The 24515-nt window shown below is 38.3% G+C and overlaps 1 protein-coding gene across 3 annotated transcripts in view; it reads right to left on the bottom strand.

Moving 5' to 3' along the window:
• The window catches only part of LOC307129486 (collagen alpha-3(VI) chain-like), a 113111-nt gene extending 99443 nt beyond the window's left edge, over positions 1-13668 (bottom strand). For 2 of the 3 annotated variants that reach the window (XM_079821940.1, XM_079821939.1), the window contains exons 1-5: positions 13448-13668; positions 6658-6766; positions 3031-3624; positions 2189-2800; positions 67-672 (exon numbers count right to left, since the gene is read on the bottom strand). In XM_079821940.1, the coding sequence (XP_079678066.1) occupies positions 67-672; positions 2189-2800; positions 3031-3624; positions 6658-6754 (1909 nt within the window). In that variant the 5' untranslated portion in view covers positions 6755-6766; positions 13448-13668. Of the gene's footprint in view, positions 1-66; positions 673-2188; positions 2801-3030; positions 3625-4215; positions 4813-6657; positions 6767-13447 lie in introns of all 3 variants that reach the window. The other variant, XM_079821938.1, reaches the window with a different exon arrangement.
• Positions 13669-24515: the final 10847 nt, after the last annotated feature.

A 24515-nucleotide genomic window follows, 5' to 3' on the forward strand; every position in this document is an offset into this window, starting at 1 on the left:
TAAATAAATAAATAAAGCACCAACATATAGAAAGCCACAGCAAAATTAAAGCTAAAATGTTCTTACCTTTCTCTAGAAAGACCTTCAGTTCTTGATCTGGAAGGTTCACATAGTTCTTGAGCCTTTCCTGGACCGTGTTGAGCTGGCTGAATTCCTTCACATTGAAAGCAAATGATGGATTGTGAGAGATGGCCTCAATCTGTTTAGGGTCTGCATTTTTCACTCCAACACCAAAAGGTACAACTCCCTCAGTCTTTAGGGCAACCGCAGGTTCTCTGACACTATCTCTTGATCTTCCTCCCGTCAAAACGATCAAAAATTGGGGAACATTTTCACCAGCTCGACTGCCATATTCTGGTGACAAGATGGTGTTTTTCATGAAAGTCAAGGCAGCCCCAGTATTCAAACTTCTGCCACCTGCCAGAGTGAGTCCTTTTACAGCTCTCAGCACCTCATCTTTGGTTTGGTAAGTGTTCAGGTAGAAGTTAGGACTAGGTCTCTCACTATGCTGGACCACAGAAACTCGTACTTTGTTCCTGCCAATATCCAGAGGCTCAATTACTTTGGAAATGAAGTCACGGATATAGGGAAAGTCACCTCTGACATCATCAGAGCCATCGATCAAGAATGCAACATCCCTTTCTCCACCAGAGGGAGCAGGTGTTGGAATCACTGTGAAAGATTAAATATATATATATTAATGAAATACAATAAAGTTCTTAAATATGTACAATATACAACAAGTTACATTGTATATTTCTGAATACAAGAGCGAAACAATGTTAAGTGTTAAAAAATAGAGAGGTGCAAAAAGTCATTTGTTTATGTTTACCAATACTACAGTGTTCTCAGACTATTTTTATATTATATTAATACCCTTATTTGGTAACACTTTATAAGAACTGTATAAATCATTAGTTAAGCATTAGTAAATAGTTAATTCATCATTTAGGCTACACTCTAAAAAAAAAAAGGTTCTATATTGCACCAAAAATGGTTCTTGGCTCGTAATCATAGGGGAACCTTTTTTAGTGCTATATAGCACCAATTTTGGTGCTTCAGTGGTTCTTCAGCGGTTCTTCAGAGGTTCTTCAGCGGTTCTTCAGAGGTTCTTCACCGGTTCTTTGACTAAGGTGCTATATAGCACCTCTGAAGAACCGCTGAAGAACCACTGAAGCACCAAAATTGGTGCTATATAGCACTAAAAAAGGTTCCCCTATGATTACGAGCCTTTTTTTTTTAGAGTAAACCATTAATAGACATTAATAAGCAGTTTATAATACAGCTATAAATGCTTTATTCTTGATTTATAAGCAAATCTATAATGTTTAATAATTGTATTTTTATATTGTATAAATAATCAATTCATAATTTCTAAATTATGTATTGCATTATTTACAAACCAGTTTTTAGGAGTTGGTGGTTCAAAAGAACATTTAAAAAGTAAGTAAATGAATAATAAACTATTTAAATGTACATTTATACATCTTATTGTTTGGACAGTAATAGTTACTCAGTGTTTTAATAAATGCTTTATTGACATGTATTCCTACCATAATTCATGATTAATTCAGGTAGTTATAAAACATTTAGTAGTTGTCAGTTAACTATTTTTGTGAGCTCATCTAAAGAGAGGACTTGTTATGCCTTGTAAATTTTTTTACAAAGGAGATTTAAAGGAGATGGAGTCTAAATAATATGTATAAATGTACATTTAAATAGTTTATTAATCGTTTACTTACACTTTCTAAATGATCTTATGAACCACTGACAACTCAAGTACGAAAATACAATTATTAAACACATTATATATATGCTTATAAATCAAGAATAAAGCATTTATAACTGTATTTATAAACTGCTTATTAATGTTTATTAATGCTTTATAAATGATGATTAACCATTAACTAATGATAGCTTGCTACTTTATTATAAAGTTATTATAAAGTATTACCATTTTGGGAAGTTTTTCCGAGAACTGTCAATTTAGAAAGAGTGAGGTGCTAATGGAGGATGCCATTTATATATGTATTTATTTTTTGGCGACATTCCACTTTTAACATGGAATTATATAAGAAAATAAATGTTGTCTTTTCCACATTTGGGATAACCACCATTATGTAAATGGCCCTTTAATAATAAAATTGAAAGATAATTTAGGAAGTCATGTCAGCATGCTTAAGCTCACCTGCTATTGTTGTATCAGTCTCCCCAACAACAGTGACCAGTGGTGTCATAATCTCGTCAACAACACTTGACAAGTCAGCAAAATTTCTTCGGTAGTATGCCAAATTCTCAACAAAAGCAACAGTTTTCAGGAAACGCTCTTCCACCTGGCCAGCTCCAACAGCAAAAGTTAAAACACCCTCTATAGCTACACTGTCAGCAACCCTCTTGACTTCATCTTGAGATGGTCCTCCTGTTATTAGCACTAGTACCTGCTGGATCCCCTGTCTCCTACGAGACCCAGCTGAGGGCTGGAAGTGGTTGGCTAGGGCATACTGTAGGGCTGCACCAGTGTTTAATGCACGTCCTCCCATCAAACGCAGCTGAGAAATAGCAGAGAGAACATCCTGTTTGGTGTTGTGAGTGTTCAGAAAAAACTCAGTTTTCTGCCCCTCAGCAAACTGCATTAGTCCGATGCGCACTCGCTCAGGTCGAACATCTAGTCTGTCCACCACGGCAGTGATGAATTGCAGCACAGATTGAAAGTTATTTCCAACATAGCTAGATCCATCCACCAAGAAGACAAAGTCTCGGACAACTCTTTGGGTGCGCACTGTAGTTACATCCACACGGCCTAGAAGATTTTAAATGACCACAATTTTAGATACCTAAATACCTTTTAAATGAAGTTCAAGAATCTCAATTTGAATAAGACAGCATCAATGGGCAAAAGTGGATAAAAAAGATATAGTTTTGTACAGTATTTCATTTATCTATATTTATCTTTAAATTAAATTAATAACTTACGAGCAACACAATCTGCATGTTTTTATAAACAAAATTAGTATGTTTGTAGAATATTACCAGTTTCAGTTGGACCCTCTGTCACAACAACACCAGACAATGTAGAGAGAGGGGAGAAAATTTCAGTGGAGCTGCGCAGAAACACCCTGAAGTCCTTCTTCATGAATACCACACTATCATCAAAAGCTATTTGTCTGAGTTCAGCCTCATCAGCAGCTCTGGAGCCTGCAGCCAAAGTCAGAACACCCATTTGACGAAGAGCTTCAGCTGGCTGTTCAACACTGTCTTTAGATTTTTTACTGGTCAGGAGGAACACAAGCTGTGGTACTAGATCTTGAATGCGGCTCCCACTCTCAGCTCTGAGCATGTTGGTTCTCACAAAATCCAGGGCAGCTCCAATGTTGACTTCAGCTGAAGGTCTGGGTTTTATTCTTGCGAGAGCAGAGCTTAGGGATTCTTTTGAACTGAATGAGTTGAGGTTGATCTCTGATTTTGGGGTGGTGGAAAACATGGCCACTCCGACCTGCACCTGATCAGGCCCAATTGGCATGCCGTCAATAAACTTTTTGATTAATTCTCGCATTGCATTGATTATGGTAGCACCCATGCTACTGTCAATGAGGAAAATGATATCTCTCTTCCCAACAGCCAAAACTAAAAGGGGAAAAAAAGAAGAATTCTGCTTAGTCCTTCTGCAAATTTGAACCAAAATCAGGTAACCTACTAAGCAGTTAGCTATCATCATTTATTTAAAATGTATAATGTTTTACAGATACAGTGTATTAACTATAACCATGTTTAACTTGCCATAAAGCCAAATATATAAATCATGTAAATAGTAAAAATAATGGAAATCAATTAGCATAAAATGAACATTTATTACAAAGCATGGAATTGGATACCAAAGTTATGACCTAAATTTAATAATATCCTGAATATAAACACAAGAAGTGTTAATGGTTGCATATATATTAGAGAAAACACAAACCATGAAAAGAACAGTGAACTACAAAAATGGTTATGTACGGTTTGCAAACACAGCATGCTTATGTTGTTTACAGAACTCAAAATATGGTGGATAAGTGTTGCCACTAAAAAAACAGGAAGAAAAAATAAATTTTTGGGGAAAAACACTAAAATCTTTACACGTTCACCTAAAAATGTCCACACCCATGATAATGTACTGTTATTATTTCCTTTTCTTTAGTTTCTCTATTGAATCCCTCGCGTACGGTAATTACATACCTTCTGTGATATCTGTTTCAATCACAATGGTGCGCATGGCGACCCCATTAATGTATGGGAGTATCAGGTCACCCATGCTTGCCACTGTTCTGACATCAGGAGCGGACAGAACAAAGCTTTTGTCTGTAGCAATAGCTTCCAGTTGGGCAGTAGCAGAATCACCCGCAGCAATACCAAAGGTGTACACACCGGCCTGCTTTAGGGCCCTCTCGCCCTGACTGACATCATCAGTGGACTCCCCAGCACTGATTACCACCAGTACCTGGGGCACCCCTTCCTCTGCCCTGCCTCCTGCATCTTGGCCCAGCAGACTGTCTGCCACCTCCTCCAAGGCGCCCCCCAGATTTGCCTCACTCTCGCCAGGGTACTTAAGCCCCCGGATAGCACTGATGACGCTCTCTTTGTTGTCATAGCTATTGAGATAGAATTGAATGTCGGGATCGGCACCATAAAGCATGAGGGCTACACGGATTGCGTCACTGCCCACGGTAAGCCCCTCAATCACTTGGACAGCCAAATCATTGACGAGGGGGAAGTTGGCAGCTCCAACGTTCTCCGATCCGTCAATTAAGAGTACAAGGTCGGCTGGCCCGGGGGCTTTGAAGGAGAAGTAGAGAGAGGACAGGGAGACAGACAAAATATAATGCAAAATGTGTGTGTTAAAAAAACGGAAAGAGGGAGACAGGGGAAGGGTGCAAGCAAAAAACATAACCATGGATAATTACAATCCATCATAAAAACACAACACAAACACATTATACTGCATGTCTGCTGAACCAAGGAAGATGCTCTGTAACTTTCTCATTTTCATACTCTAAAATTGTGTAGAATTATGTTGTGGGGTTTTAATTTACAGTGTATTTAAAGTAACTGTTTGTACATTGCATGTCCCTGTGTACGTGTTTGGGCACCTCTAAAGGCTGCTTTGGCAATGGAATCTTTCCATCTTCTTGTGTCCAGTCAGACCATGCAGACTCATGTTACAGTATTCAGTGATAACAGCACCAGTCATGACCCTTCTGTCTCATCTTTGGACTTCTTTAAAATCTCTTTTACTGTTAATTTTTCACATATTTGATTATTAAAGACTCCATGAAATCACTCAATGAGCACAGTTTTGTCTCTTGTGATAACATAATTCCCGTTGAAACAAAAGGTTTTGCCAGGATATACAGGATGTTATACACTGTATAGAACTGAATTTAATAGAATTTTTAAATAGTCAATAATCTTTAGTTATATCACAGACATGAGCCATGATTTACTGCTTGATAAGAGAGAGACTGTAAATGTAAAAAAAACATACAGTTCTCCCAAAAGTGAAGAATATTCATCATGGCTAAAATGAAAGAGCACATTAACTAAAAGGGACAATACTATTATTTTTTATTTTATTTATGGGGTCTTTAATGTTTTAATTAGGTGAAAAATGCTCTTTTGTTTAGTGAATAAGTCAAAGATGAAAACATATGGGTTCATCACTGTATCAATTGTGGAGGAACATTTGTTTATTTATATGGTTACACAGTGAAGACACACACATAAGAATCAGACATTAAGCTCTCAAGACATAAGCTGTGCTGGGTGGTTAGCCATCATCAACTGCTGATGATCTCTAAAGTCTCAAAGACATAAATCAGTGACACCTTGTCATACTTTAAAGAATTTAGGCATCAAATTTGAAGTGAATATAATTGTTTTATTTTTCAAGAATTTAGTACAGAAATTATGGACAAATTAGTGAATGGATGATGAGAGACAGAAAGACAGTTGGATGGATGTTGGTGGTTATGAAATTCTGCTACACCTAAAATCCATTATCTCACGTCTCTTTGCGCAAAGGCACTAAAAACAGAGGAGTCACAGCATGCAGAAAATGTAACTGTGACAATAGTCATGTTATCAGTGAGTGGGAATGGTTAATTGGGTTATTTTTGGAAAAATGTTCAATGAATTACCCATAGTCAATATTAACTGGCTGTGGCCGTTCCCGATGTTGACAGTAGCTCTTGAGACCCTTAAGGATTAGTGGTGTAGACCTAAACTTAATGTTCCGTTTTCTGTAGAATTGTTTACCACAGCACATCACTCTGAATGGCTTCACGGTTATTTAAATACGTGCTCAACTCCCTTTACTGAAACTGTAAATGATTCTCTTCACTGTCTTTAACATAAGATTTCGAAGTGACCAACATTAATGGGGTTTTTCTAAAAATCACACTGTAATGCTCCAATATTGTTACTTTCTGTTACAAAATAGATGTAATAAAAGTGAATATTTAACAAAAGCTTTGCAAAGAAAAACATACCTAGTTTTAAGCTCTCTTTTCAATTGTCTGCAGCACAGTAAAATTACCATGTTTTCACCTTTAACAGAAAGTTTACTGCTCACAGAAAGGTGAAGAGACAAAAAAAAAAAAAAAAATGCTGGACTAAACTTACCATCCTGAGCTTCAAGTTTTGGGAATAGACCAAAAGCCATTATACCCAAGAGGGCATACAGTAACAACCGGTTCTTCCCCATTGTCCACAAAAGCATCGGAATAGACAGCTGGGAAAAAAGACAACAAAACTGCTTTTAAGTTTTTGAGAATAATTTTTTACACCATAATTTTTACACCTCTGAAGCTTTGTTACTCTCACACATCATAACGTTACATCAGAACTTATACTCACTTACAACGGCAAAAACACATATGACTGTTGTTCATCCACAGTTCTGTTATAACTTTGGACAGTTTGATAATGTTTTTCTATTAAATTATAGGTATCAAAAGATCAATATTCTAAACATAGTCACTTATTGGGTTGTTTGTGTTCTCGTCTTTTCTCATAAAATATGACATAAACATTCTCTGAAATACCTCAGAACTGTTTATGCTTATTTTTAGGAGGAGAGGAAAGGTTTTGGCAGCACAGTGAGATTTATGTGACCTGTTTCCACCCCATGAGCCAAATCCACACAGCTGTCAGATTTCAGGATTTTAAAAGGATTTCTTCCCACATCAACTCTCCTCACTTGCCAGTAAAAACCACAAAGCACTAAGATGTCCACATTCAGATGAAAAGCATCAGAGTATTGGACACAAACAAAAATGCAATGACACAGAACATCCCCTCCTTGCTGAGCTCAGAATCGCACTGAAAGGAACTGTTGTAAAAACTTTTAGACTGGAGGACTAGGAAAATGACATGCTTTCCATCACATCAGTCTCAGAGTTGCTGAACTTGGAATCCTTGAGTCATGGTACAAATTCATTTATTTCGGTGGTTGGTTGCTATGTTACTATACATGCAAATGACAGAAAAAAGGAATACTACATAAGATAAATACTACATAATCATTTATAGAGACAAATTTGCATGTACTCTCACAGTTATACATATTGTTTTTTGTTGTTGTTGTTGTATCTATCTATCTATCTATCTATCTATCTATCTATCTATCTATCTATCTATCTATCTATCTATCTATCTATCTATCTATCTATCTATCTATCTATCTATCTATCTATCTGTCTGTCTGTCTGTCTGTCTGTCTGTCTGTCTGTCTGTCTGTCTATCTATCTATCTATCTATCTATCTATCTATCTATCTATCTATCTATCTATCTATCTATCAGGAACATGAATTAAGAAAATAAATGTAAATAAATAGCATCAATTGCAACATACATTTCTACCAAATCAATGCTGACAGAACAGAACAAAACTGATTGATCATGTCTATCACAGCTAGAACCTAAAATAAGATAGGTTCATAAGGTCCATAAGATTACTTTGTGAGTTTTTTCAGTTGGCATTTAGTTCATCTGGATGCAGAATAATAAAAAATATTTTCAGACTTCAGCACACAATGGCGTTACATGGAAATGTACACTATATAACATTGTGAACTGCATGTGCTAACTGGTGTGTCTGAGAAGTAATAACTGCAAGTACAGCAGTATAAAAAACTTGGTGTCACTGTACAAAGAAAGAAATAAACAAATAAAAATACAATTAATTACTTAATTAATTAATACAAACACTAGGGATCAGAGGCAAAAACAACAATAAAGCCAATGCACACTCCAAACATATTTCAGAGAACTTTCTAGGGCTGTAATCTTCCAGTCGATTTTTAGTCGATACGTTCTGGACCAAAATTCTGATTGGTCGATTTTTTTGCCGCATTCATTTCAACAGTTTGGCCGCGTTCAATTCATCAGTTTGGCCGCGTTCATTTCAACAGTTTGGCCGCGTTCAGTTCATCAGTTTGGCCGCGTTCATTTCATCAGTTTGGCCGCGTTCATTTCAACAGTTTGGCCGCGTTCATTTCATCAGTTTGGCCGCGTTCATTTCATCAGTTTTGCCGCGTTCATTTCATCAGTTTTGCCGCATTCATTTCAACAGTTTAGCCGCGTTCATTTCAACAGTTTGGCCGCGTTCAATTCATCAGTTTTGCCGCGTTCATTTCATCAGTTTGGCCGCGTTCATTTCAACAGTTTGGCCGCGTTCATTTCATCAGTTTGGCCGCGTTCATTTCATCAGTTTTGCCGCGTTAATTTCATCAGTTTTGCCGCATTCATTTCAACAGTTTAGCCGCGTTCATTTCAACAGTTTGGCCGCGTTCAATTCATCAGTTTTGCCGCGTTCATTTCATCAGTTTGGCCGCGTTCATTTCAACAGTTTGGCCGCGTTCAATTCATCAGGTGGAAAGCACTAATTGCTAATGGGGGTGTTTTCAGAGCACCCTTGTTTCACAGGTAACAGTCTGTCTTCAGAACACCCCCTTGTTTTTATTGTTTTATTTTGGATTAGCCCAACCCACTGTCGAAGAGAGACAGATTGAAGTAACGTATGCTAATTTGCTGTACGTTATAGGCCTATTATTTATTTAATTGTGAGAGCGTTTTCCTAGTCAGTCCTCTTCTACCATGTCAACAAAGACATCGGCAGTGTGGCAGCATTTTTTTTTTATAGAAAATGGGAAAAAAAGTCGAATGCAAATTTTGCAAGCAACAGTTTGCATATCACAGCTCGACACCAACATGTCATATCACCTAAAAACGGTAAGCTAACTTGTCTGCGTTAGGTTGCCCCGTCTGTTTTGAATTGCCCCATCCCTTTTATTATTGTGCAAACTGCAAATTTATTTCTAGTATTATTTATTGGATTTGGGCACTTTGTTATTTTATTTTTTATTTGGAGCCTGTTTGTATTAGTTTTGAGCCTATGCTTTATTTTTCAGTTATGCACTTTATTTCGTTTCTGCTCTTGATCTGGCTTGTTTAATACATATTCATTTTTTATTAAAGTGGATGTGCCTTTTGTGTTTAAGAGTAAAAGCTTTAAGTTAGTAGTCTATTCGTGTCTCAGCCGCGAAGCTGAGCTGGGCTGAGCTCCTATATGTTCGAGCTGCACCGAGCGGCTGAAATGATAGTGTCTGTCAGTTATTATAATAGCCTACATATGACAAAAACAATTGTCTAAATTATGTTGCATATTCCTCAAAAGTTTTTGTGATGATATCACTAGTTGACAACATAGTAGCCTACTATTTCTAAAATCATAGGCCATAGCCGTCAACCCTCCCGTTTTTTCCGGGTTTCTCATGTATTTTAGCTCTTTTCCCGCTGTCTTCCCGTTTTAGTATTTTCCTGTAAAATATCCCGTATTTTTGTGCTCTGATTGTGTTAATTCAGAACACGCAACTAGTGGTTTGCACTTGCACCAGTCCAGCAGGTGGCAGTACACAGACAGTAGCTTAGGCCAGTGTTTCCCAACCGGGGTGCCGTCTGACGAGAGCAGGGGTGCCGTGTAAAAGCCTTTATAAACTTTGTTCAATGCATGCTAGTGCTGCCGTATGTTCGAATATGATCAGTCATTTTCGCCGTCATCACCCGGGTGTAGAGCCAGAAGACGCGAATGAGAAGCGCGCAAATATTGAGTTCTCTTTCAAGTCTTGCTCTTGAACGGACAAACTCACACAAAAAGTATGTCAACATGTCCATCTTGATGAGTATTCTAGCAGACATAGTCTGTATATGCCTAAAGTAAACTTTATACAGTCGAGAAAGACAACGCATATCCATGCATTAGGCCTTAAAGGGGCAGTAGCCTTAACTGCTGTCTGTTTAATGTCAAACAACAAAAGACAAGGACATCACTCACTGCTCTTGATTGAATAGCTTTTGTAAGCTTAATAGGATTAATCTTTAATTTATACAGTCAAACATGCAATGTTATTTTACATTTGATCAATTTCTGTACCTGAAAACTAACGTTAGACAAACCTGAAAAGCATAGTTTATTTAATTAGTATCTTTGCTCAATAGTATTTATTTGTGCTGCTGCTTGTATTTAAATGATGGATTCCGGGAAATCTCCCTTATTTCCAATGTTCAGTGTTGACAGCTATGTCATAGGCTATGATATTGCGCAGGTGCACGTGATGCAACGCTGTCAGAGCCAATAGTATCCAGTTTCAGAACCCCATCCACAGAACCGGAAGTGAGGGGCGGGGCTTAAACAGTCATAGTTGCGCTATCCATATGTAATTTTCTTTTGTTAAATATAAGCTGTTTTCACATGGATTATGATCGGATTGATGTCTACAATATATAACAACAATACTTTTAAATAGTCACTTTTCTGTTCATATAATATGCATGTCATGATGTAGCCAACAATGATCAACATTTTAATACAAAGACAGTAGTTTATACTTCATGGAAACAGGCTAAAACTATACAGTTTTTATTTTATAAATGTATAACGTGTTGTAAAGTGTTTCCCATTTGACTAGATATATTAGTAGAAATATTAGTATTATTTTGTTCACATTCATGTTGTTACAAATAATACTGACAGAAAATAGCCTATGAGATTTAATGTTAATGGACACAAACACTGCAGTTTATCGTTACTTCAACAATCCTTTTTGTATTATTTAAAAAATATATTAGGCCTAATACATTTGTAACATGTTATAAAGTGTTTCCCATTTGACTCTATATTCAATCGTATTATTTCTATTTTTCAAATGTCAAATAAAAATACCCATTTAATACTAAAAGTGAAACATGTTTCTCTGAAAGAAAACAAATAGGACACATATACAATATTTCTAAAATAATAGGTTTAAAACGAATTTAAACGGCACATAATAAAAAATAAAAACATGCAAAAAAGTGATCTTAAAACACAAAAACTTGGGACTCTTAAGCCCATATCATGGCATTTCTGCATAAATACTTCAAAGATGAAAGTGTTTTCATCCCTAAAAACGAAATGAATACTTTTTATTAATGAATAATTATTTAATATTAAGACAAATAAAATCTTTTGACAAATGCAAAAAAGCTTTAATGATAAAACGTGAAAGACGTGAACAGATTCAATATTCGTTCACCACCACATGCATCATGACAGAAATATCACACACAACTCAACATATTCTCCGTCATGCTTCTGTTCACATCTCACTGGCTTAAATACATGTTTCTCTTGTTCAAGGATATGAACAGAAAAGTAACTTTTTTTAAAAGTATTGATGTTAAATATTGTAGACATCGATCCGATTAAAATCCATATGAAAACAACGTGTATAGCGCTGCTCACTTCCGGTTCTGTGGATGGTGTTCTGAAACTGGTGTTCTGAAACTGGTGTGCTGCGGGGCTGCAGCTGGATATATCTCGTCAGAGCCGACAGACTCGTGTGTCTGACTCATTTCAGTGCAAAATAATTAGGTCAAAAACGATTTAATATACTGCAAATAGCCTACAAGTTTTTATGTTTATTTATAATTAATTTAGGCAGACAACAAGGCTACCAAGTAGGTAGGCCTACTGCGCACAGTGCACAGCTAATTAATTTAACGGGTTTTTTTCCTAACGTCATTTTTAGTCGATTTTTAGTCGAAAATTTCAGGACTTCAGTCGACCAAGATTTTCTTTGTTTGATTACAGCCCTAGAACTTTCAAATCATGGAAATCTCTTACAGGATTTTCTAGCATGATTTTGCTGCCTCATTCATTAAAGGTTTTCAAGGTTTCAATGCCCAAGGAACAGTAATGAGATGAAAAACATGTGTTTGAACCAAATTCAATTCCTGCCCCCTTAAACTCAGTCCTAAAAACCAAAGCACCAAATGAGTATTACAATGTGTCTAAACATTGTCCTCTAGTGGTTTAAGTGGGGATAACAGACTCTCCCTGTTGGTCTTTCTTAAAGCTGACCCAACATTGGAAATTCAAGGCCCACACTTCTGGAAAAACAAAATTGTACCCTTAGCTTGTCACTGGGGCAGTACTATGAAAGGTAAATCTTTATACTTTATCTATTCCTAAATGGTTCATATCAGTACCTTACAGTTCTGTGTGACAATTATGTTTGTATTCCTATATATGTCAATGGAAAATAACTGTAATTAATCTAATTTTTCTGGTGTTTTCAAGGGTCCACATCTGGTTCTGCTTCACTTAAGTTTAATGTCTGAGCTCTAACTCTCCCAGCATTCTTTGTCCATCTGGCAGGGACAGTGGAAAAAGTGTTTCACATCACCCTGTCTTTACAGTGGTAGAAAAGTGCAACCGAGCTTCCTGACTTGTTCTGCTTCTTGCTTCTGTTTAAACAAGCTCATAATCAGTATTATCCTCATCCAGGTATGTTAGATATCATCTTTATACACAAAAAGCCGCATAACAACTCAACCAGACTGTTATTGTGATAATTCTGCAAAACATCCTTTTACTAAAATATGGATTTAATCAATTAGGTTATGTGCAACCATACCACACACACTTGATTACATATCGTATCAGTTGTCTCAAAAACTTTCTAGCTGAAGTTCTCACTCTTAACACACCCTTAGCACAGAGCCCCTCCTCATGTATTATCAGAGCACTTCTGCCTCTTCTGCAATGCCTCTTCCTGTGGTGCAAGAAACATTCCCTCTTTCTCCCAAAGCTTTGGAATTGGCTGTACCCAGTAAATTCTTAACACTAAAACTATATAATTAAGAAGTAAAGCTGCCTACATATTGCGTGCATTGGAATAGCCATGCAAACAAACCAAGCTTTTATAGGGTAAAAAAGGGTGTATGGCAGATTTGAGTAAAATGGATTTTAGCACATTTTTATAATGCATGCATCAAAACACCCTAAAAACCACATCATCTTGCACAGTCTCACTTATGCACTTAAAAGCTCCTTTTACAAAGATGTATTTGGACAATTAAGTTACTTACCTCTGGAATACAGAATTCAGAGCGCTGTATTCCGCAGTCTTTCTATGGAATTTCAAATATCTGCAAAAAGACAACTCTTAGGTCATTATTTTCCTGGTATCTCCCTTCTGTGAACTGTTCTGGATGAGTCAGGCAGAGATGATCCTCGTCCGTTGAGCTAACTGTGTGCTCTCCAGAGGAGTAGTGCCATTCACTCCAGCCTGGGACAGGACACACAACTCAGAGAATCCTGGAGAAAAGCCACACAATGTTTCCACGCCTCCTACTTTCCTCTGCAGAGAGAAGAAGGAAAAAGCACAAAGAGGAGAAAAAAGAGAGTGAGAGAGTCATAAATGAGAAACAGACCCAAGGCCGTATTTGGTATGGCTGTTGTTGGGCAGGTGATGTAACAAACCAAAGCAAGTTTTTATTTCTCCTTACATTGTTCCATCTCAACTTGTATCCTTGGCTACCCGCTGAAGGACTAATCACAAACACAATATATGAACTTTCTTGCAAGTCTCTGTATTGGACTTGTTAGGTTTACTGTGACAAACAGAGCTCTGGATGGGAGCGTTTGTTTCTGATTCTTAAGAAATTAACCCTGTCACATCAGCTTCAATAGTAACACGACCGGAAAACACATCCAAATAATGAATAACATGTTTAAATGTAATGTGATACATCGGATGTGTCAAACCGATGTAACAAAAGTTCAATAACAATAACGTATTCCACACAATGAAGTTATTTTCTAGCAGATGTCAGTACGAGCTGACCTAAGGTGGGTGGATCAAAGTATGGGGTCGTCCTGAGCGATCAGACACATACTGCTGTGTTTAATCTAAAAAGTAATTTTAGAATACACATCTAATTGAGCCCAGATAACACCTGTTTCTGTTGCTGGTAATCCAACTGTATCTCAGTGTTGAATTAACTAGTCTCACTGTGCGAATTATGTCAGAATCCTAGAGAATGAAGGAGTCTTGCACAACTGCCAGCGATTACCTAATACAATAAGTAATGTGTTGACAAATTCAGCTCCACTATGTGCAAGATCATCAGATCATCAATGTCAAAATCAAGAAATTAAAAAGGCAAGTTATGGAAAAATGACAGCTAACAATTTTGAGATGAACAAGAGTTTCCCAAGAAAAACACTTCACAGGAGCATGTGTGCTCATTTTGTAGTATTTAAAAGAGCAGTCCATTTATAAAAAATACAGCCTAGCTCGATTCCCATATGTGGGGCCTTTTACTGCTTTCCTCTTACCCCTGTACATCTGTCCTTTACGTCCAGCAGAATGGCAACTGTATACTAAAAAGTTAATGCTTAAAGAAACAGTTCATAAACAAACAAAATCCCTAATATATATTATATTATTTTACTATATTTATGGGTTCAGGTCAGGGGACTAGGGCGGCCATGGCAGAAGCTTCATTTTGTGCTCAGGGACACATGTTTGTGTCGATTTTGATGTTTGTTTTGGATCATTGCCCTGATGGAAGATCCAACCACGGCACATAATAAGATTTCTAGCAGAGGCCAACAGGCTAGTATTTCTAGTATTCGCTAGAATCCATGATACCATGTATCTGAACAAGATGTCCAGGACCTCCAGCTAAAAAATAGGCCCACAGCATTAAAGATCCAGCGGTATATTTAACTGTATTTGGTACTTTTTATCCCTGTTTGCACCAAACCTATCTGGTGGGTTTGCTGCCAAATAGCATTTTTTTTTTGTGTGTCATCTGACCATGGAACCAGGTCCCTTTTGAAGTTCCAGTCATGTCTGACATCTAAATATGCTGGAGTTTTTGGATGAGCGAGAAGAATTTTTCTTGAAACCCTCCCAAACAACTTGTGGTGATGTAGGTGCTGTTTGATAAATTAGTTTTAGGCTTTCTGACCCCAAGACTTAACTAATCTCTGCAATTCAACATCTGTGATCCTTGGAGAGTCTTTGGCCACGCAAACTCTCCTCCTTACTGTGGATTAGGACAGTATAGACACACGTCCTCTTCGAGGTAGATTCATAACATCTTCAGTACATTGGAAGTTCTTAATTATTGCCCTGATGCCACCATGGGAACTTTCCATGCTTTAGCTATTTTCTTACAACCACTTTCTATTTTGTGAAGCTCAACAATCTTTTGCTGCACATCAGAACTTTTTTGTTTTTGTTTTTACTCATTGTGATGAATGATTAAGTGAAATTGGCCTTTGTATTTCCTCATATTTATACTCCTGTGAAACAAGAAGTCATAGCCAAGAAGTCATAGCCAATTCCATGTACCTAGTCACCCTGGTATGCTAAAAAATGTAAATATTAACGGGAATATACTTCAGAGATATTTTACACATAAAAAAATCTAGGGGTGGCAGTAATTGTTGTCAACGTGTTTTGGAGAAAAACAATTACTTCATAATGTGTAGAATCAGCAACTCAGCCACAAAGTGGTAGGCCACGTAAAATCACAGAGTGAGGTCAGCGCATGCTGAGGCGCACAGTGTGCAGAAGTCAATAGCTACAGACCACCAAACTTTGTGTGACCTTCATATTAGCTCAAGAACAGTGTGTAGAGAGCTTCATGGATTGGGTTTCCATAGTCGAGCAGCTGCATCCAAGCCTTAAATCACCAAGTGCAATGCAAAGCGTCGGATGCAGGGGTGTAAAGCACGTCGCCACTTGACTCTACAGCAGTGGAGATGTGTTCTCTGGAGTGACGAATCATGCTTCTCTGTCTGGCAATCCGATGGACAAGTCTGGGTTTGGCGGTTGCCAAGAGAACAGTACTTGCCTGACTGCATTGTGCCAAGTGTAAAGTTTGGTGGAGGGGGGTTATGGTGTGTGGTTGTTTTTCAGGGATTGGGCTTGGCCCCTTAGTTCCAGTGAAAGGAACTCTTAATGCTTCAGCATACCAAGACATTTTGGACAATTTCATGCTCCCAACTTTGTGGGAACAGTTTAGGGATGATCCAACATGACTGCGCACCAGTGCACAAAGCAAGGTCCATAAAGACATGGATGAGCGAGTTTGGTGTGGTAGAGCCTGACTGGCCGGCACAGAGTCATAACCCCAACCCGATAGAACACCTTTGGGATGAATTAGAGCGGAGACTGTGAGCCAGGCCTTCTTGTCCAACATCAACGACTGACCTCACAAATGCGCTTGTAGAAGAATGGTCAAAATTTCCCATAAACACACTCCTAAACCTTGAGGAAAGCCTTCCCAGAAGAGTTGAAGCTGTTATACTGTAGCTGCAAAGGGTGGGCCAATTCCATATGTAACCCTACAGATTAAGGCCCCGTCCACACGAAGCCAGAACTTTCCCTATCCGATCGTTTTTTTTTTTCCTTGTTTCAAGAAATATCTGCGTACACACGAGAGCATGAAAACGGCTCAAAACGATGTAGTATACATGCCAGGTCAGTATGTGGCACTGTAATTCTGCAACAGAAATACACTAAAAACGGAGAAGAAGAGTTGTGGCTAGAAGGGGTACGGCAACAGTCGGAGGTGAGGTAAAATCTCACAATAAAAAAACAATAAATAAATTTGCTACTTACCAGATGTGTTTTATTAACGCATACACCTACCCCGACCCTAAACATACCCTTACAATAATGCAAATACAGTAATTAAACAACGCAGTATTGATGTGCGCATGCCCAGTGCCCATAGTTGTATCCCTTCTATTCTTCCCCGCGCAGGACGTGGTGTGATGACATCACCGTTTCACAAAATATACGGATTGGCTGTATACACGAAACCGCAAGGGTGTCGTTTTCAGATTTATCCACTTTAGGACCGGAAAATAAGCGGTTTCAGTCTCCCAAAACGCCGGATCCATGTGGACGAAATGCCAATACGATAAAAAATGTATACGTATATAGTGATACGCGTCTCCATGTGGACGGGCCCTAAGAATGGGATGCCATTAAAGTTAATGTGCATGTAAAGGCAGACGTCCCAAAACTTATGGCAATATAGAGGCTTCATATTTTGTGCTGGTAGGCTCAGTTTAAATAGCAGATATCAGTCCATTAGAAATAGCAGATATTGAGCCGCAGAATGGCATGTAAAGTTAAAGCAAACAATGGTTTGGGTTTTATCACGATTTTGATACACTGGACTATCCGAATGTTGGAATTATTGCTTGACTTACATTCTTGTACAGTAACAAAATTTAAATGGTGGGTTTAAACCTCTGTTTACCTTTTCATGGAAAAGTGATGTGTTGTTCAAAATTTTCCATGGGTAACAGGATGGATAGTGTGGGGTTGGGTTCGGAGTTCTGTGAAATTCCCTGATCAGAGTTTCCTCTGCTTAGTCATGGACCATGCTGAATCACAGGTCTACAAACCAGCCTGCAAGAGGTAAAACTAGATACAATTATGATTGATGTATGGTTTACTTTGAGGCCTTTTTCTCAACTTTTATTACAAAAACAAAAACGATTAAACAGAGATAGGACTGGAGAATTGGAAATGATATGAGTCAGACCCAAAAATCACATATCTTGCATGAACACATGCAGGGACTCAATATGTTAGTACATGTGCTCTAACCGCTAGGCCATTACATTCTTTGAGTTTGATTCAGCATGTTTGCGTGCACATGCTTTTTTGCCAGTACCACATCAAATGGCAAGAATCAAATGACTCCCTTTACTTCCTAGTCTGTCAGTTATTCTCTGCTCCTTTATATCATACAAATACATTCAAGCTAAATCTTTAATCAGCAATATGCATGTTTTGATATGCGCATTCTGTTTTTGAGAAAGTAATAAAATACATACACAATTGCAATGACAATGTTACACTTATTATTAGTTAACTGTCATTTTCATAATATTATTACAAAATGTTTATTAATTATAGCAGTTTTCTGTCCGTTCTGCTGCTACACTGACAAGGAACCAGGTGGAATTCAGTTTTTGGTTCTGAATTACCATAGCCTTCTAGATCCAGTGGCAATAAAAAGTAAATAGGTGCAAACATTTGCAAATACCTAGCTTGTTTACTAAGAAGTGTTGGCTTGCACTATAAAATTCACAAATGTTCATCCAGCTATATTAGAACTAGCAAAGATTTTGAACAAAGGTGTCAGTGTACTCCGAAATCAACAAACTCTTTTGAATGCCAAATATTCTGATGTTAAAACAGCAAATCTGTTTCAAAGCAAAAATATAAAGCTGCAAGTTCAGCATTAACTAGACTTTGAGAGTCTAAATCCTTTTCTCTTCAACATGAGCTGCAGTGTTCTCTGGTTTTACACAAGGCCAGGTGGGCACAGACCATCAATAAAGATGATTCACAGACTGCAGATTAGTTCCAGCTGGACACAGGCTGGGTCTGAGCAACACAAACTAAACTGAGTAAGGACGTTTGGTCTAAAAGGAACTGCAAGACCTAAAATGAAAGCAAAATCATCATAAATGACATAGACTTTCAGTTATTATGTATCCATTCCTTTATAGAATATTTGTCAACACTTTTGGTGAACCAAAACATCCAAATGAATTTGCAATTGAGACTGAGGTTCAAAAAGGCACCATCTGTCCTCAGACCCTGTAGGATTGTAAGCAAAGGGTCTACAAGGCAGAATGTTCATGTAGATTGCAGCTGATCATCTGATTGTGCTGGTTTCCAAACTCCCTCTCTCGCTCTCTTTAATTTCTGTGAGAAGCTAAATCAGATGAAATGGATTTTCAGAGATGGCTGGCAGCTGTGCACACCATGTGCAAAACACATTTCTAAAATCCTCCTTTCACCATAATCTTTTCCTTTTTCTCTCTCTGGACAGTTTGAGGGGTATATCTGTTTTGAATTTGACTCCAGCATTTTAAGATTCTTTCTGTGGTGTTGCAGCCTAAAGACAAAAAAGCTGGCACCAAACAAATCTGCACATCCAAAGCTTTAGGGGGTAAAAATATGCATATACTGAGTCAGGATTACACTTTAGTGACCAAAAGCTGTGGTCGCATGCTGTGTCCAGATTTGCTCCGGCTAGCTAAAGTTGCGACCATTGGTATTTCAGCAAATCATCAACAATAAATCAATAACAGCACTTACGCTATATAATTAAAAAACTGGTGTTATGATTAACAAGTTCTTGCTTCTTTTTCTCCATCAAAGATAACCTACTACAACCAGGCCTTCCTTTACCTGTTTGCTGATTACATTTTAGAATAGGTTTTTGCAACATGAACAATTAATTTTATGCACACTAACAGACTAACGATCTGGAATAAAAACCCCTATGCTAAAGTCCTTGGCCCTCAGAATGGTCTAAGTGCTTAGTATGTATCAAATCCCCCGTTCCAGCTGCCAGCAGCAGCCACAGTTTAACCCTCCCTTGTTGCTTCATTGACTCACCAATCTATGAACAATGAAGTCGATTGAAATCTCACTGGGTGTCCTGTACCAGCAGCTGCTGTTTTAAAATTCTGAACCTAGTAACCATGACTACAATGCCGCAATGACTAAAGCCTCATAATGCATACAGTATTCAGGGCTGGAAATGTAGTGAAACTGGGTGTGATGGAACTTTTAGAATATACTGCAGAACATAGGTCCTGAAAATGTGCCTTTGAAAATCACACTCATTTTTTCCATGGTGTACATATGTACTGAGGCTGGAAACTAGAATTTCCATGATTAAAATGAATCATGCCTAATGTTTGTTTGGGAAGCATCACAATCGTTAGGCATAACATTTCCCTCAACTCACATCCAGCTCAAACGGAAAGGTTTTTGTGTAAACTGAGAGAGTAATGAGGAAAGAGTGGTGTAGTGCAGGAAAGAAAATAGATTGGAGGAGTTGTGTACTACTAATGGTTAATTAAACATGAATTGCAGGCACAGTCCTACAGAGGCAGCTTAGAAAATGGAGAGCAATAGAGAGCATGATTCTGTTCTACTCTGTGCTCTTGAATCAGATGAGCAAGCTAAGATTTATCAATTAAAACGGTTTGTCTTGATTTAGGCCTAATAAAGGTTCAGAACCCTATGGAAAAATCACAAAAGTTTAGAACCTGAGGGCCATCATGAATAGAGCTCCATACATATAATTTTTCAAGCAATTCTATGCAGTATTAGTATTTTGTGTTCATTACAAGATACATGTTTATAAGTTAAATGTTATTGTATGGTCATATACTAATCTACAAAACTCCATTAGCAAATATGACCTCAAAATAAAGTTATGAGCTCATTTGGTTCGGTACTTCATTGCTCCTTTCTCATGTTTTGTCTAAAACTGATAGGCGTCCCTTTCTTGTCTGTGCCAAGTAAATCAAAAACATACAATTTCCTGCTTTAAAGGTCCCATGGCATGAAATTTTCATTTTATGAGGTTTTTCAACATTAATATGAGTTCCCCTATATATAGCCTGAATATTGTCCCCAAGTGGATAGAAATGTTGATCGGTGTAAACCGAGTTCTGGCTGTCTTTCACCGCCCTTGAGTAAATGACAGGCCAGACTATAGCCAATCTTGAAGTCTCCTGTTATGAAGTCAAAACAGGAAAGGTTACCTTCTTTTCCTCCGCCCAGAGAATTTGGCACGCCCAAGCGAGCGCTATATTTGTTTGTCCTCGAGAGATCATGGCTTTTAAACGAGCGAGGCATGCCAGTTGCTCAGTGTTTGGATGTACAAATGAAAACAGAAGTCTTTTTTCAGTTCCTTCTGATCTGTGATCAGTGATTTCTGATGCTAATTATTTATTATTCGTGCACACGCAGTGGCTTCTCTCTCTCCCGACAGAATGGTGTTTTCGTGTTTTCTATCTTGTGAGTCAGTGATTTTGTACGTCCTCGTCGTGTCTATCTGTTCTAAAATGTGCATACAGTCGTTTCTGCTCAACATCAGCAGAGTAACATCTTTAGAGATAAACCTCACGCACGCCGAGGCTCGGGCTGCACTGACCGGTCGGCCTTCAACATCACCGACCCCCAGTACTGCATCTGACCCACAGCGGAGGCGCCATACGCGGCGCGAGATTAAGCAGAAGGGGGGTAAGCGTGAGCGTATCCGGGCTAGCCAGCCTAGCCCCACAATAAACTGTATTACATTCAATTACTGCTGTTGTATCTTTGTTTGTGCTGTGTACTCAATGCGCGTCACTGACAATTTTCATATGATAGGAACATATCTAAAAATAATGCTATAATCAACACTTACTCGTAACTTGTTCATCTCGACAGCTGTAATGGTACATTGCGTGTGTTACAAAGTTAGTAATAAGGATGAAGACGGACTCGGCAGAGTCCTGCACGGGTCCGATTTTGTAAATCCGCACCCGCCCGTACCCGCAGTGCTTAAAACCGCATCCAACCCGTTTTCCGACATAAAAATAGAACCGACACCCGACCCGACCCGCACCCGCAATAAAATCAGTTTAGCATATTACATTATAGACACACTTACAAAAATGTTTATTGCCAGCCTACAGAAGTTATTACACAACCATTAACTTAAGGACAACTTCGGGACATTCTAAAACACTTAACGTGGCTTAATGTAGGTAAGACACTGTTATTAAGAGACCAAACTCAGTAAACATAATACTAATAACGTATACTATGTACAAAAAATCAGATGAGCCCAAAATTTGAACGCAACGCATTTAATTACACGTTAAGCGTTTTCCTCCCATAGAAACCCATTATAAGAAAACGCTTAACGTGGCTTAATGTAGGTGTAACGCGGTTCGTAGTTCTCTCGGGCAGGAAGGAAGAAGACGGGGTCGGCATGACTGGGACTTGCAACTTTATTAAGCAAGGCTTCTCATATACAAACATAAATAACGCACGAGGGCGTATCAAAACACAAAGGTTCACTCTTGACTTGCACAGTTGATCACTCCGGTTCAGAACAGTCTCTCTCTCAGTTTGGCAGCTCACACGGCAAGTCCCAGTCCAACTCTCTCTCTCATCTCTCTCCCAGCAGCCGCTTATATGCGGTCTCTCCACGCCAATTACTGCAATCAGAGACAGGTGTTCGTCATTTGCACTTGACCTACTAACCGACCGCTCGGCTCCGCCCTCTCTCTCCCGCTACAGATCTCGCGGGACCACGCCCACCCCGCCACAGTAGGATACTAAGACAGTGTTATTAAGAGACTAAACTCAGGAACCATAACAAAAATACTGCAAACTGCGTGTGCTTGGTTTTGTTACCACAGTTAGCTGCGTGCTTCCTCAGCGATGAACTTCCACATTTGCGGCTATCTTTTCTCCTCATGATCCATCTCGACGAGTGCAGGCAGAGCGCGCGCGGTTGTGTTTCTCCTGGGAGGGCACGCGCCGCGCGGCCACAAATAAACTGATATGGATTTGAAATTATTTTATCAACTTGAAATACAAGCAAGGCATATTTTTGTATATGCATATTTTTAGGAACACATCTACAATATACATGCATATATTTTTATATATAGGCCTATATTCGTTTGCACGTGACTGTTTAAAACCCGTGTTTAGACCCGTGTTCTCCCTTGTCCGACCCGACCCGCACCCGTATCCGACACAGTAGGATGTTTTTCACCCGTTTCCTCTGGGACTCGGTGTGACTGGGACTCGTGTTTATTCAGAACTCTCAGATACAAACACAATAAACTCGCGCTGACAGCTCTCTCATAACTCAGTAGTTACTATAAATCACTTTGTTAGCAATCGCTCCGTCTCTGGTACATTAGTGATGTCCGGTTCGCAAACTTATCATTCTTTTGAACCGGTTCTTTTTAGTGAACCGAATCCGTTCACCAAATCGGACTGAATCGTTCTAAACGGTTACTAACTTTCTGACATGAGTGACAGCCCCTCCGACTAGAAATAAACTAATAACCTGAAGTATATGCTGTAACTACAACAGTTCACTGAACTGAGACATGCTGAGAACTGATGAGAAGTGAACTCAGGTCCATCCGTCTCTCTGGCAGCAGCTCGTGTCTGCTCGTGCCTGGTAGACCTTGTTAAACCACGCCCCCTCCGCTCATTTCAAATGCAAAGATGTCAGCCAATCACAACAGTGGGCGTTTTTACTGAAGTCTCACAGCAGACACGCCTCTTGAAACAGGGCATTCAGCCAAAGGGCAAACATCAGTATTTAAAAAATGTCTTTTATTTCTAAATTATGACATTTTATGATGTAAAAATCATACTAACAATATAAGTACACCTCAGGAATCATTATAAAATAATAGAAAAATGCCATGCCATAGGACCTTTAACATCCTAGAGCAGAATTCATTCCACATGATGCAAGATTGTTTCTTAAAGACAGTAAGGAAATACGGATGTGAATGTGATGTATAATTAAATACAAATTGAGGTAGAGGCTTTGGAACTTAGCCTGAGTAGCCATATTCAATGTCATGGTAGATTAAAATTTTACATTTAACAAAAACAAGGCTGTGATGGATAGACATACAGTCATTTCATTGGGTTACATATCTTTTCAAAACATTTCCAGAGGAAATTATGGGTTGTGAAAATTAAATGCAATCTTTAAAAAAACAATAAAACCCATTGAACAGACTATATGTCTATACACCACAAAGCATCAAATGTAAAATGAAAAAAAAAAAAAAAAAAAAAAAACATCTACCCTGAATAAGGACATTTCAGAACCCGTTAGAGATGCTATTTCTTTTCTTGACGGCAGAGGGGGCTGTTCTTGCTAACAACCTCTTCCAAATAGAGCTGCATTCTGCTGACAGTTCATTATATATTTCTATTTCTTAGGTTCCTTAGCACATGTACCTGATTTTTTCTATATCTATGTGTTTATATGCATTTATCTGATACAAAATAGTATGATTTAACACTGCTTTAACAGTATCAGTCTACAGATTGCATAAATCTTATAGATCATCAATTCAACTCAATCTTGGAAAAGTCTGCACTTTTATATTGCTCACTATTCAATATTTATCCTCACAACAGGGAACAAACCAAGCTTCAGGAAGTTTAGTATTTTAGAAACTTATAGGTAGATCTTTCTGAACGTAGTTAGGGATTGGGATTTGTCATTTTCCCACAATCATGAATAGAAGCCCCTGTATAAAGAAAATGCACAT

This window comes from Gobio gobio, assembly GCF_949357685.1.
Source record: "Gobio gobio genome assembly, chromosome: 7".
Lineage (NCBI taxonomy): Eukaryota > Metazoa > Chordata > Actinopteri > Cypriniformes > Gobionidae > Gobio > Gobio gobio.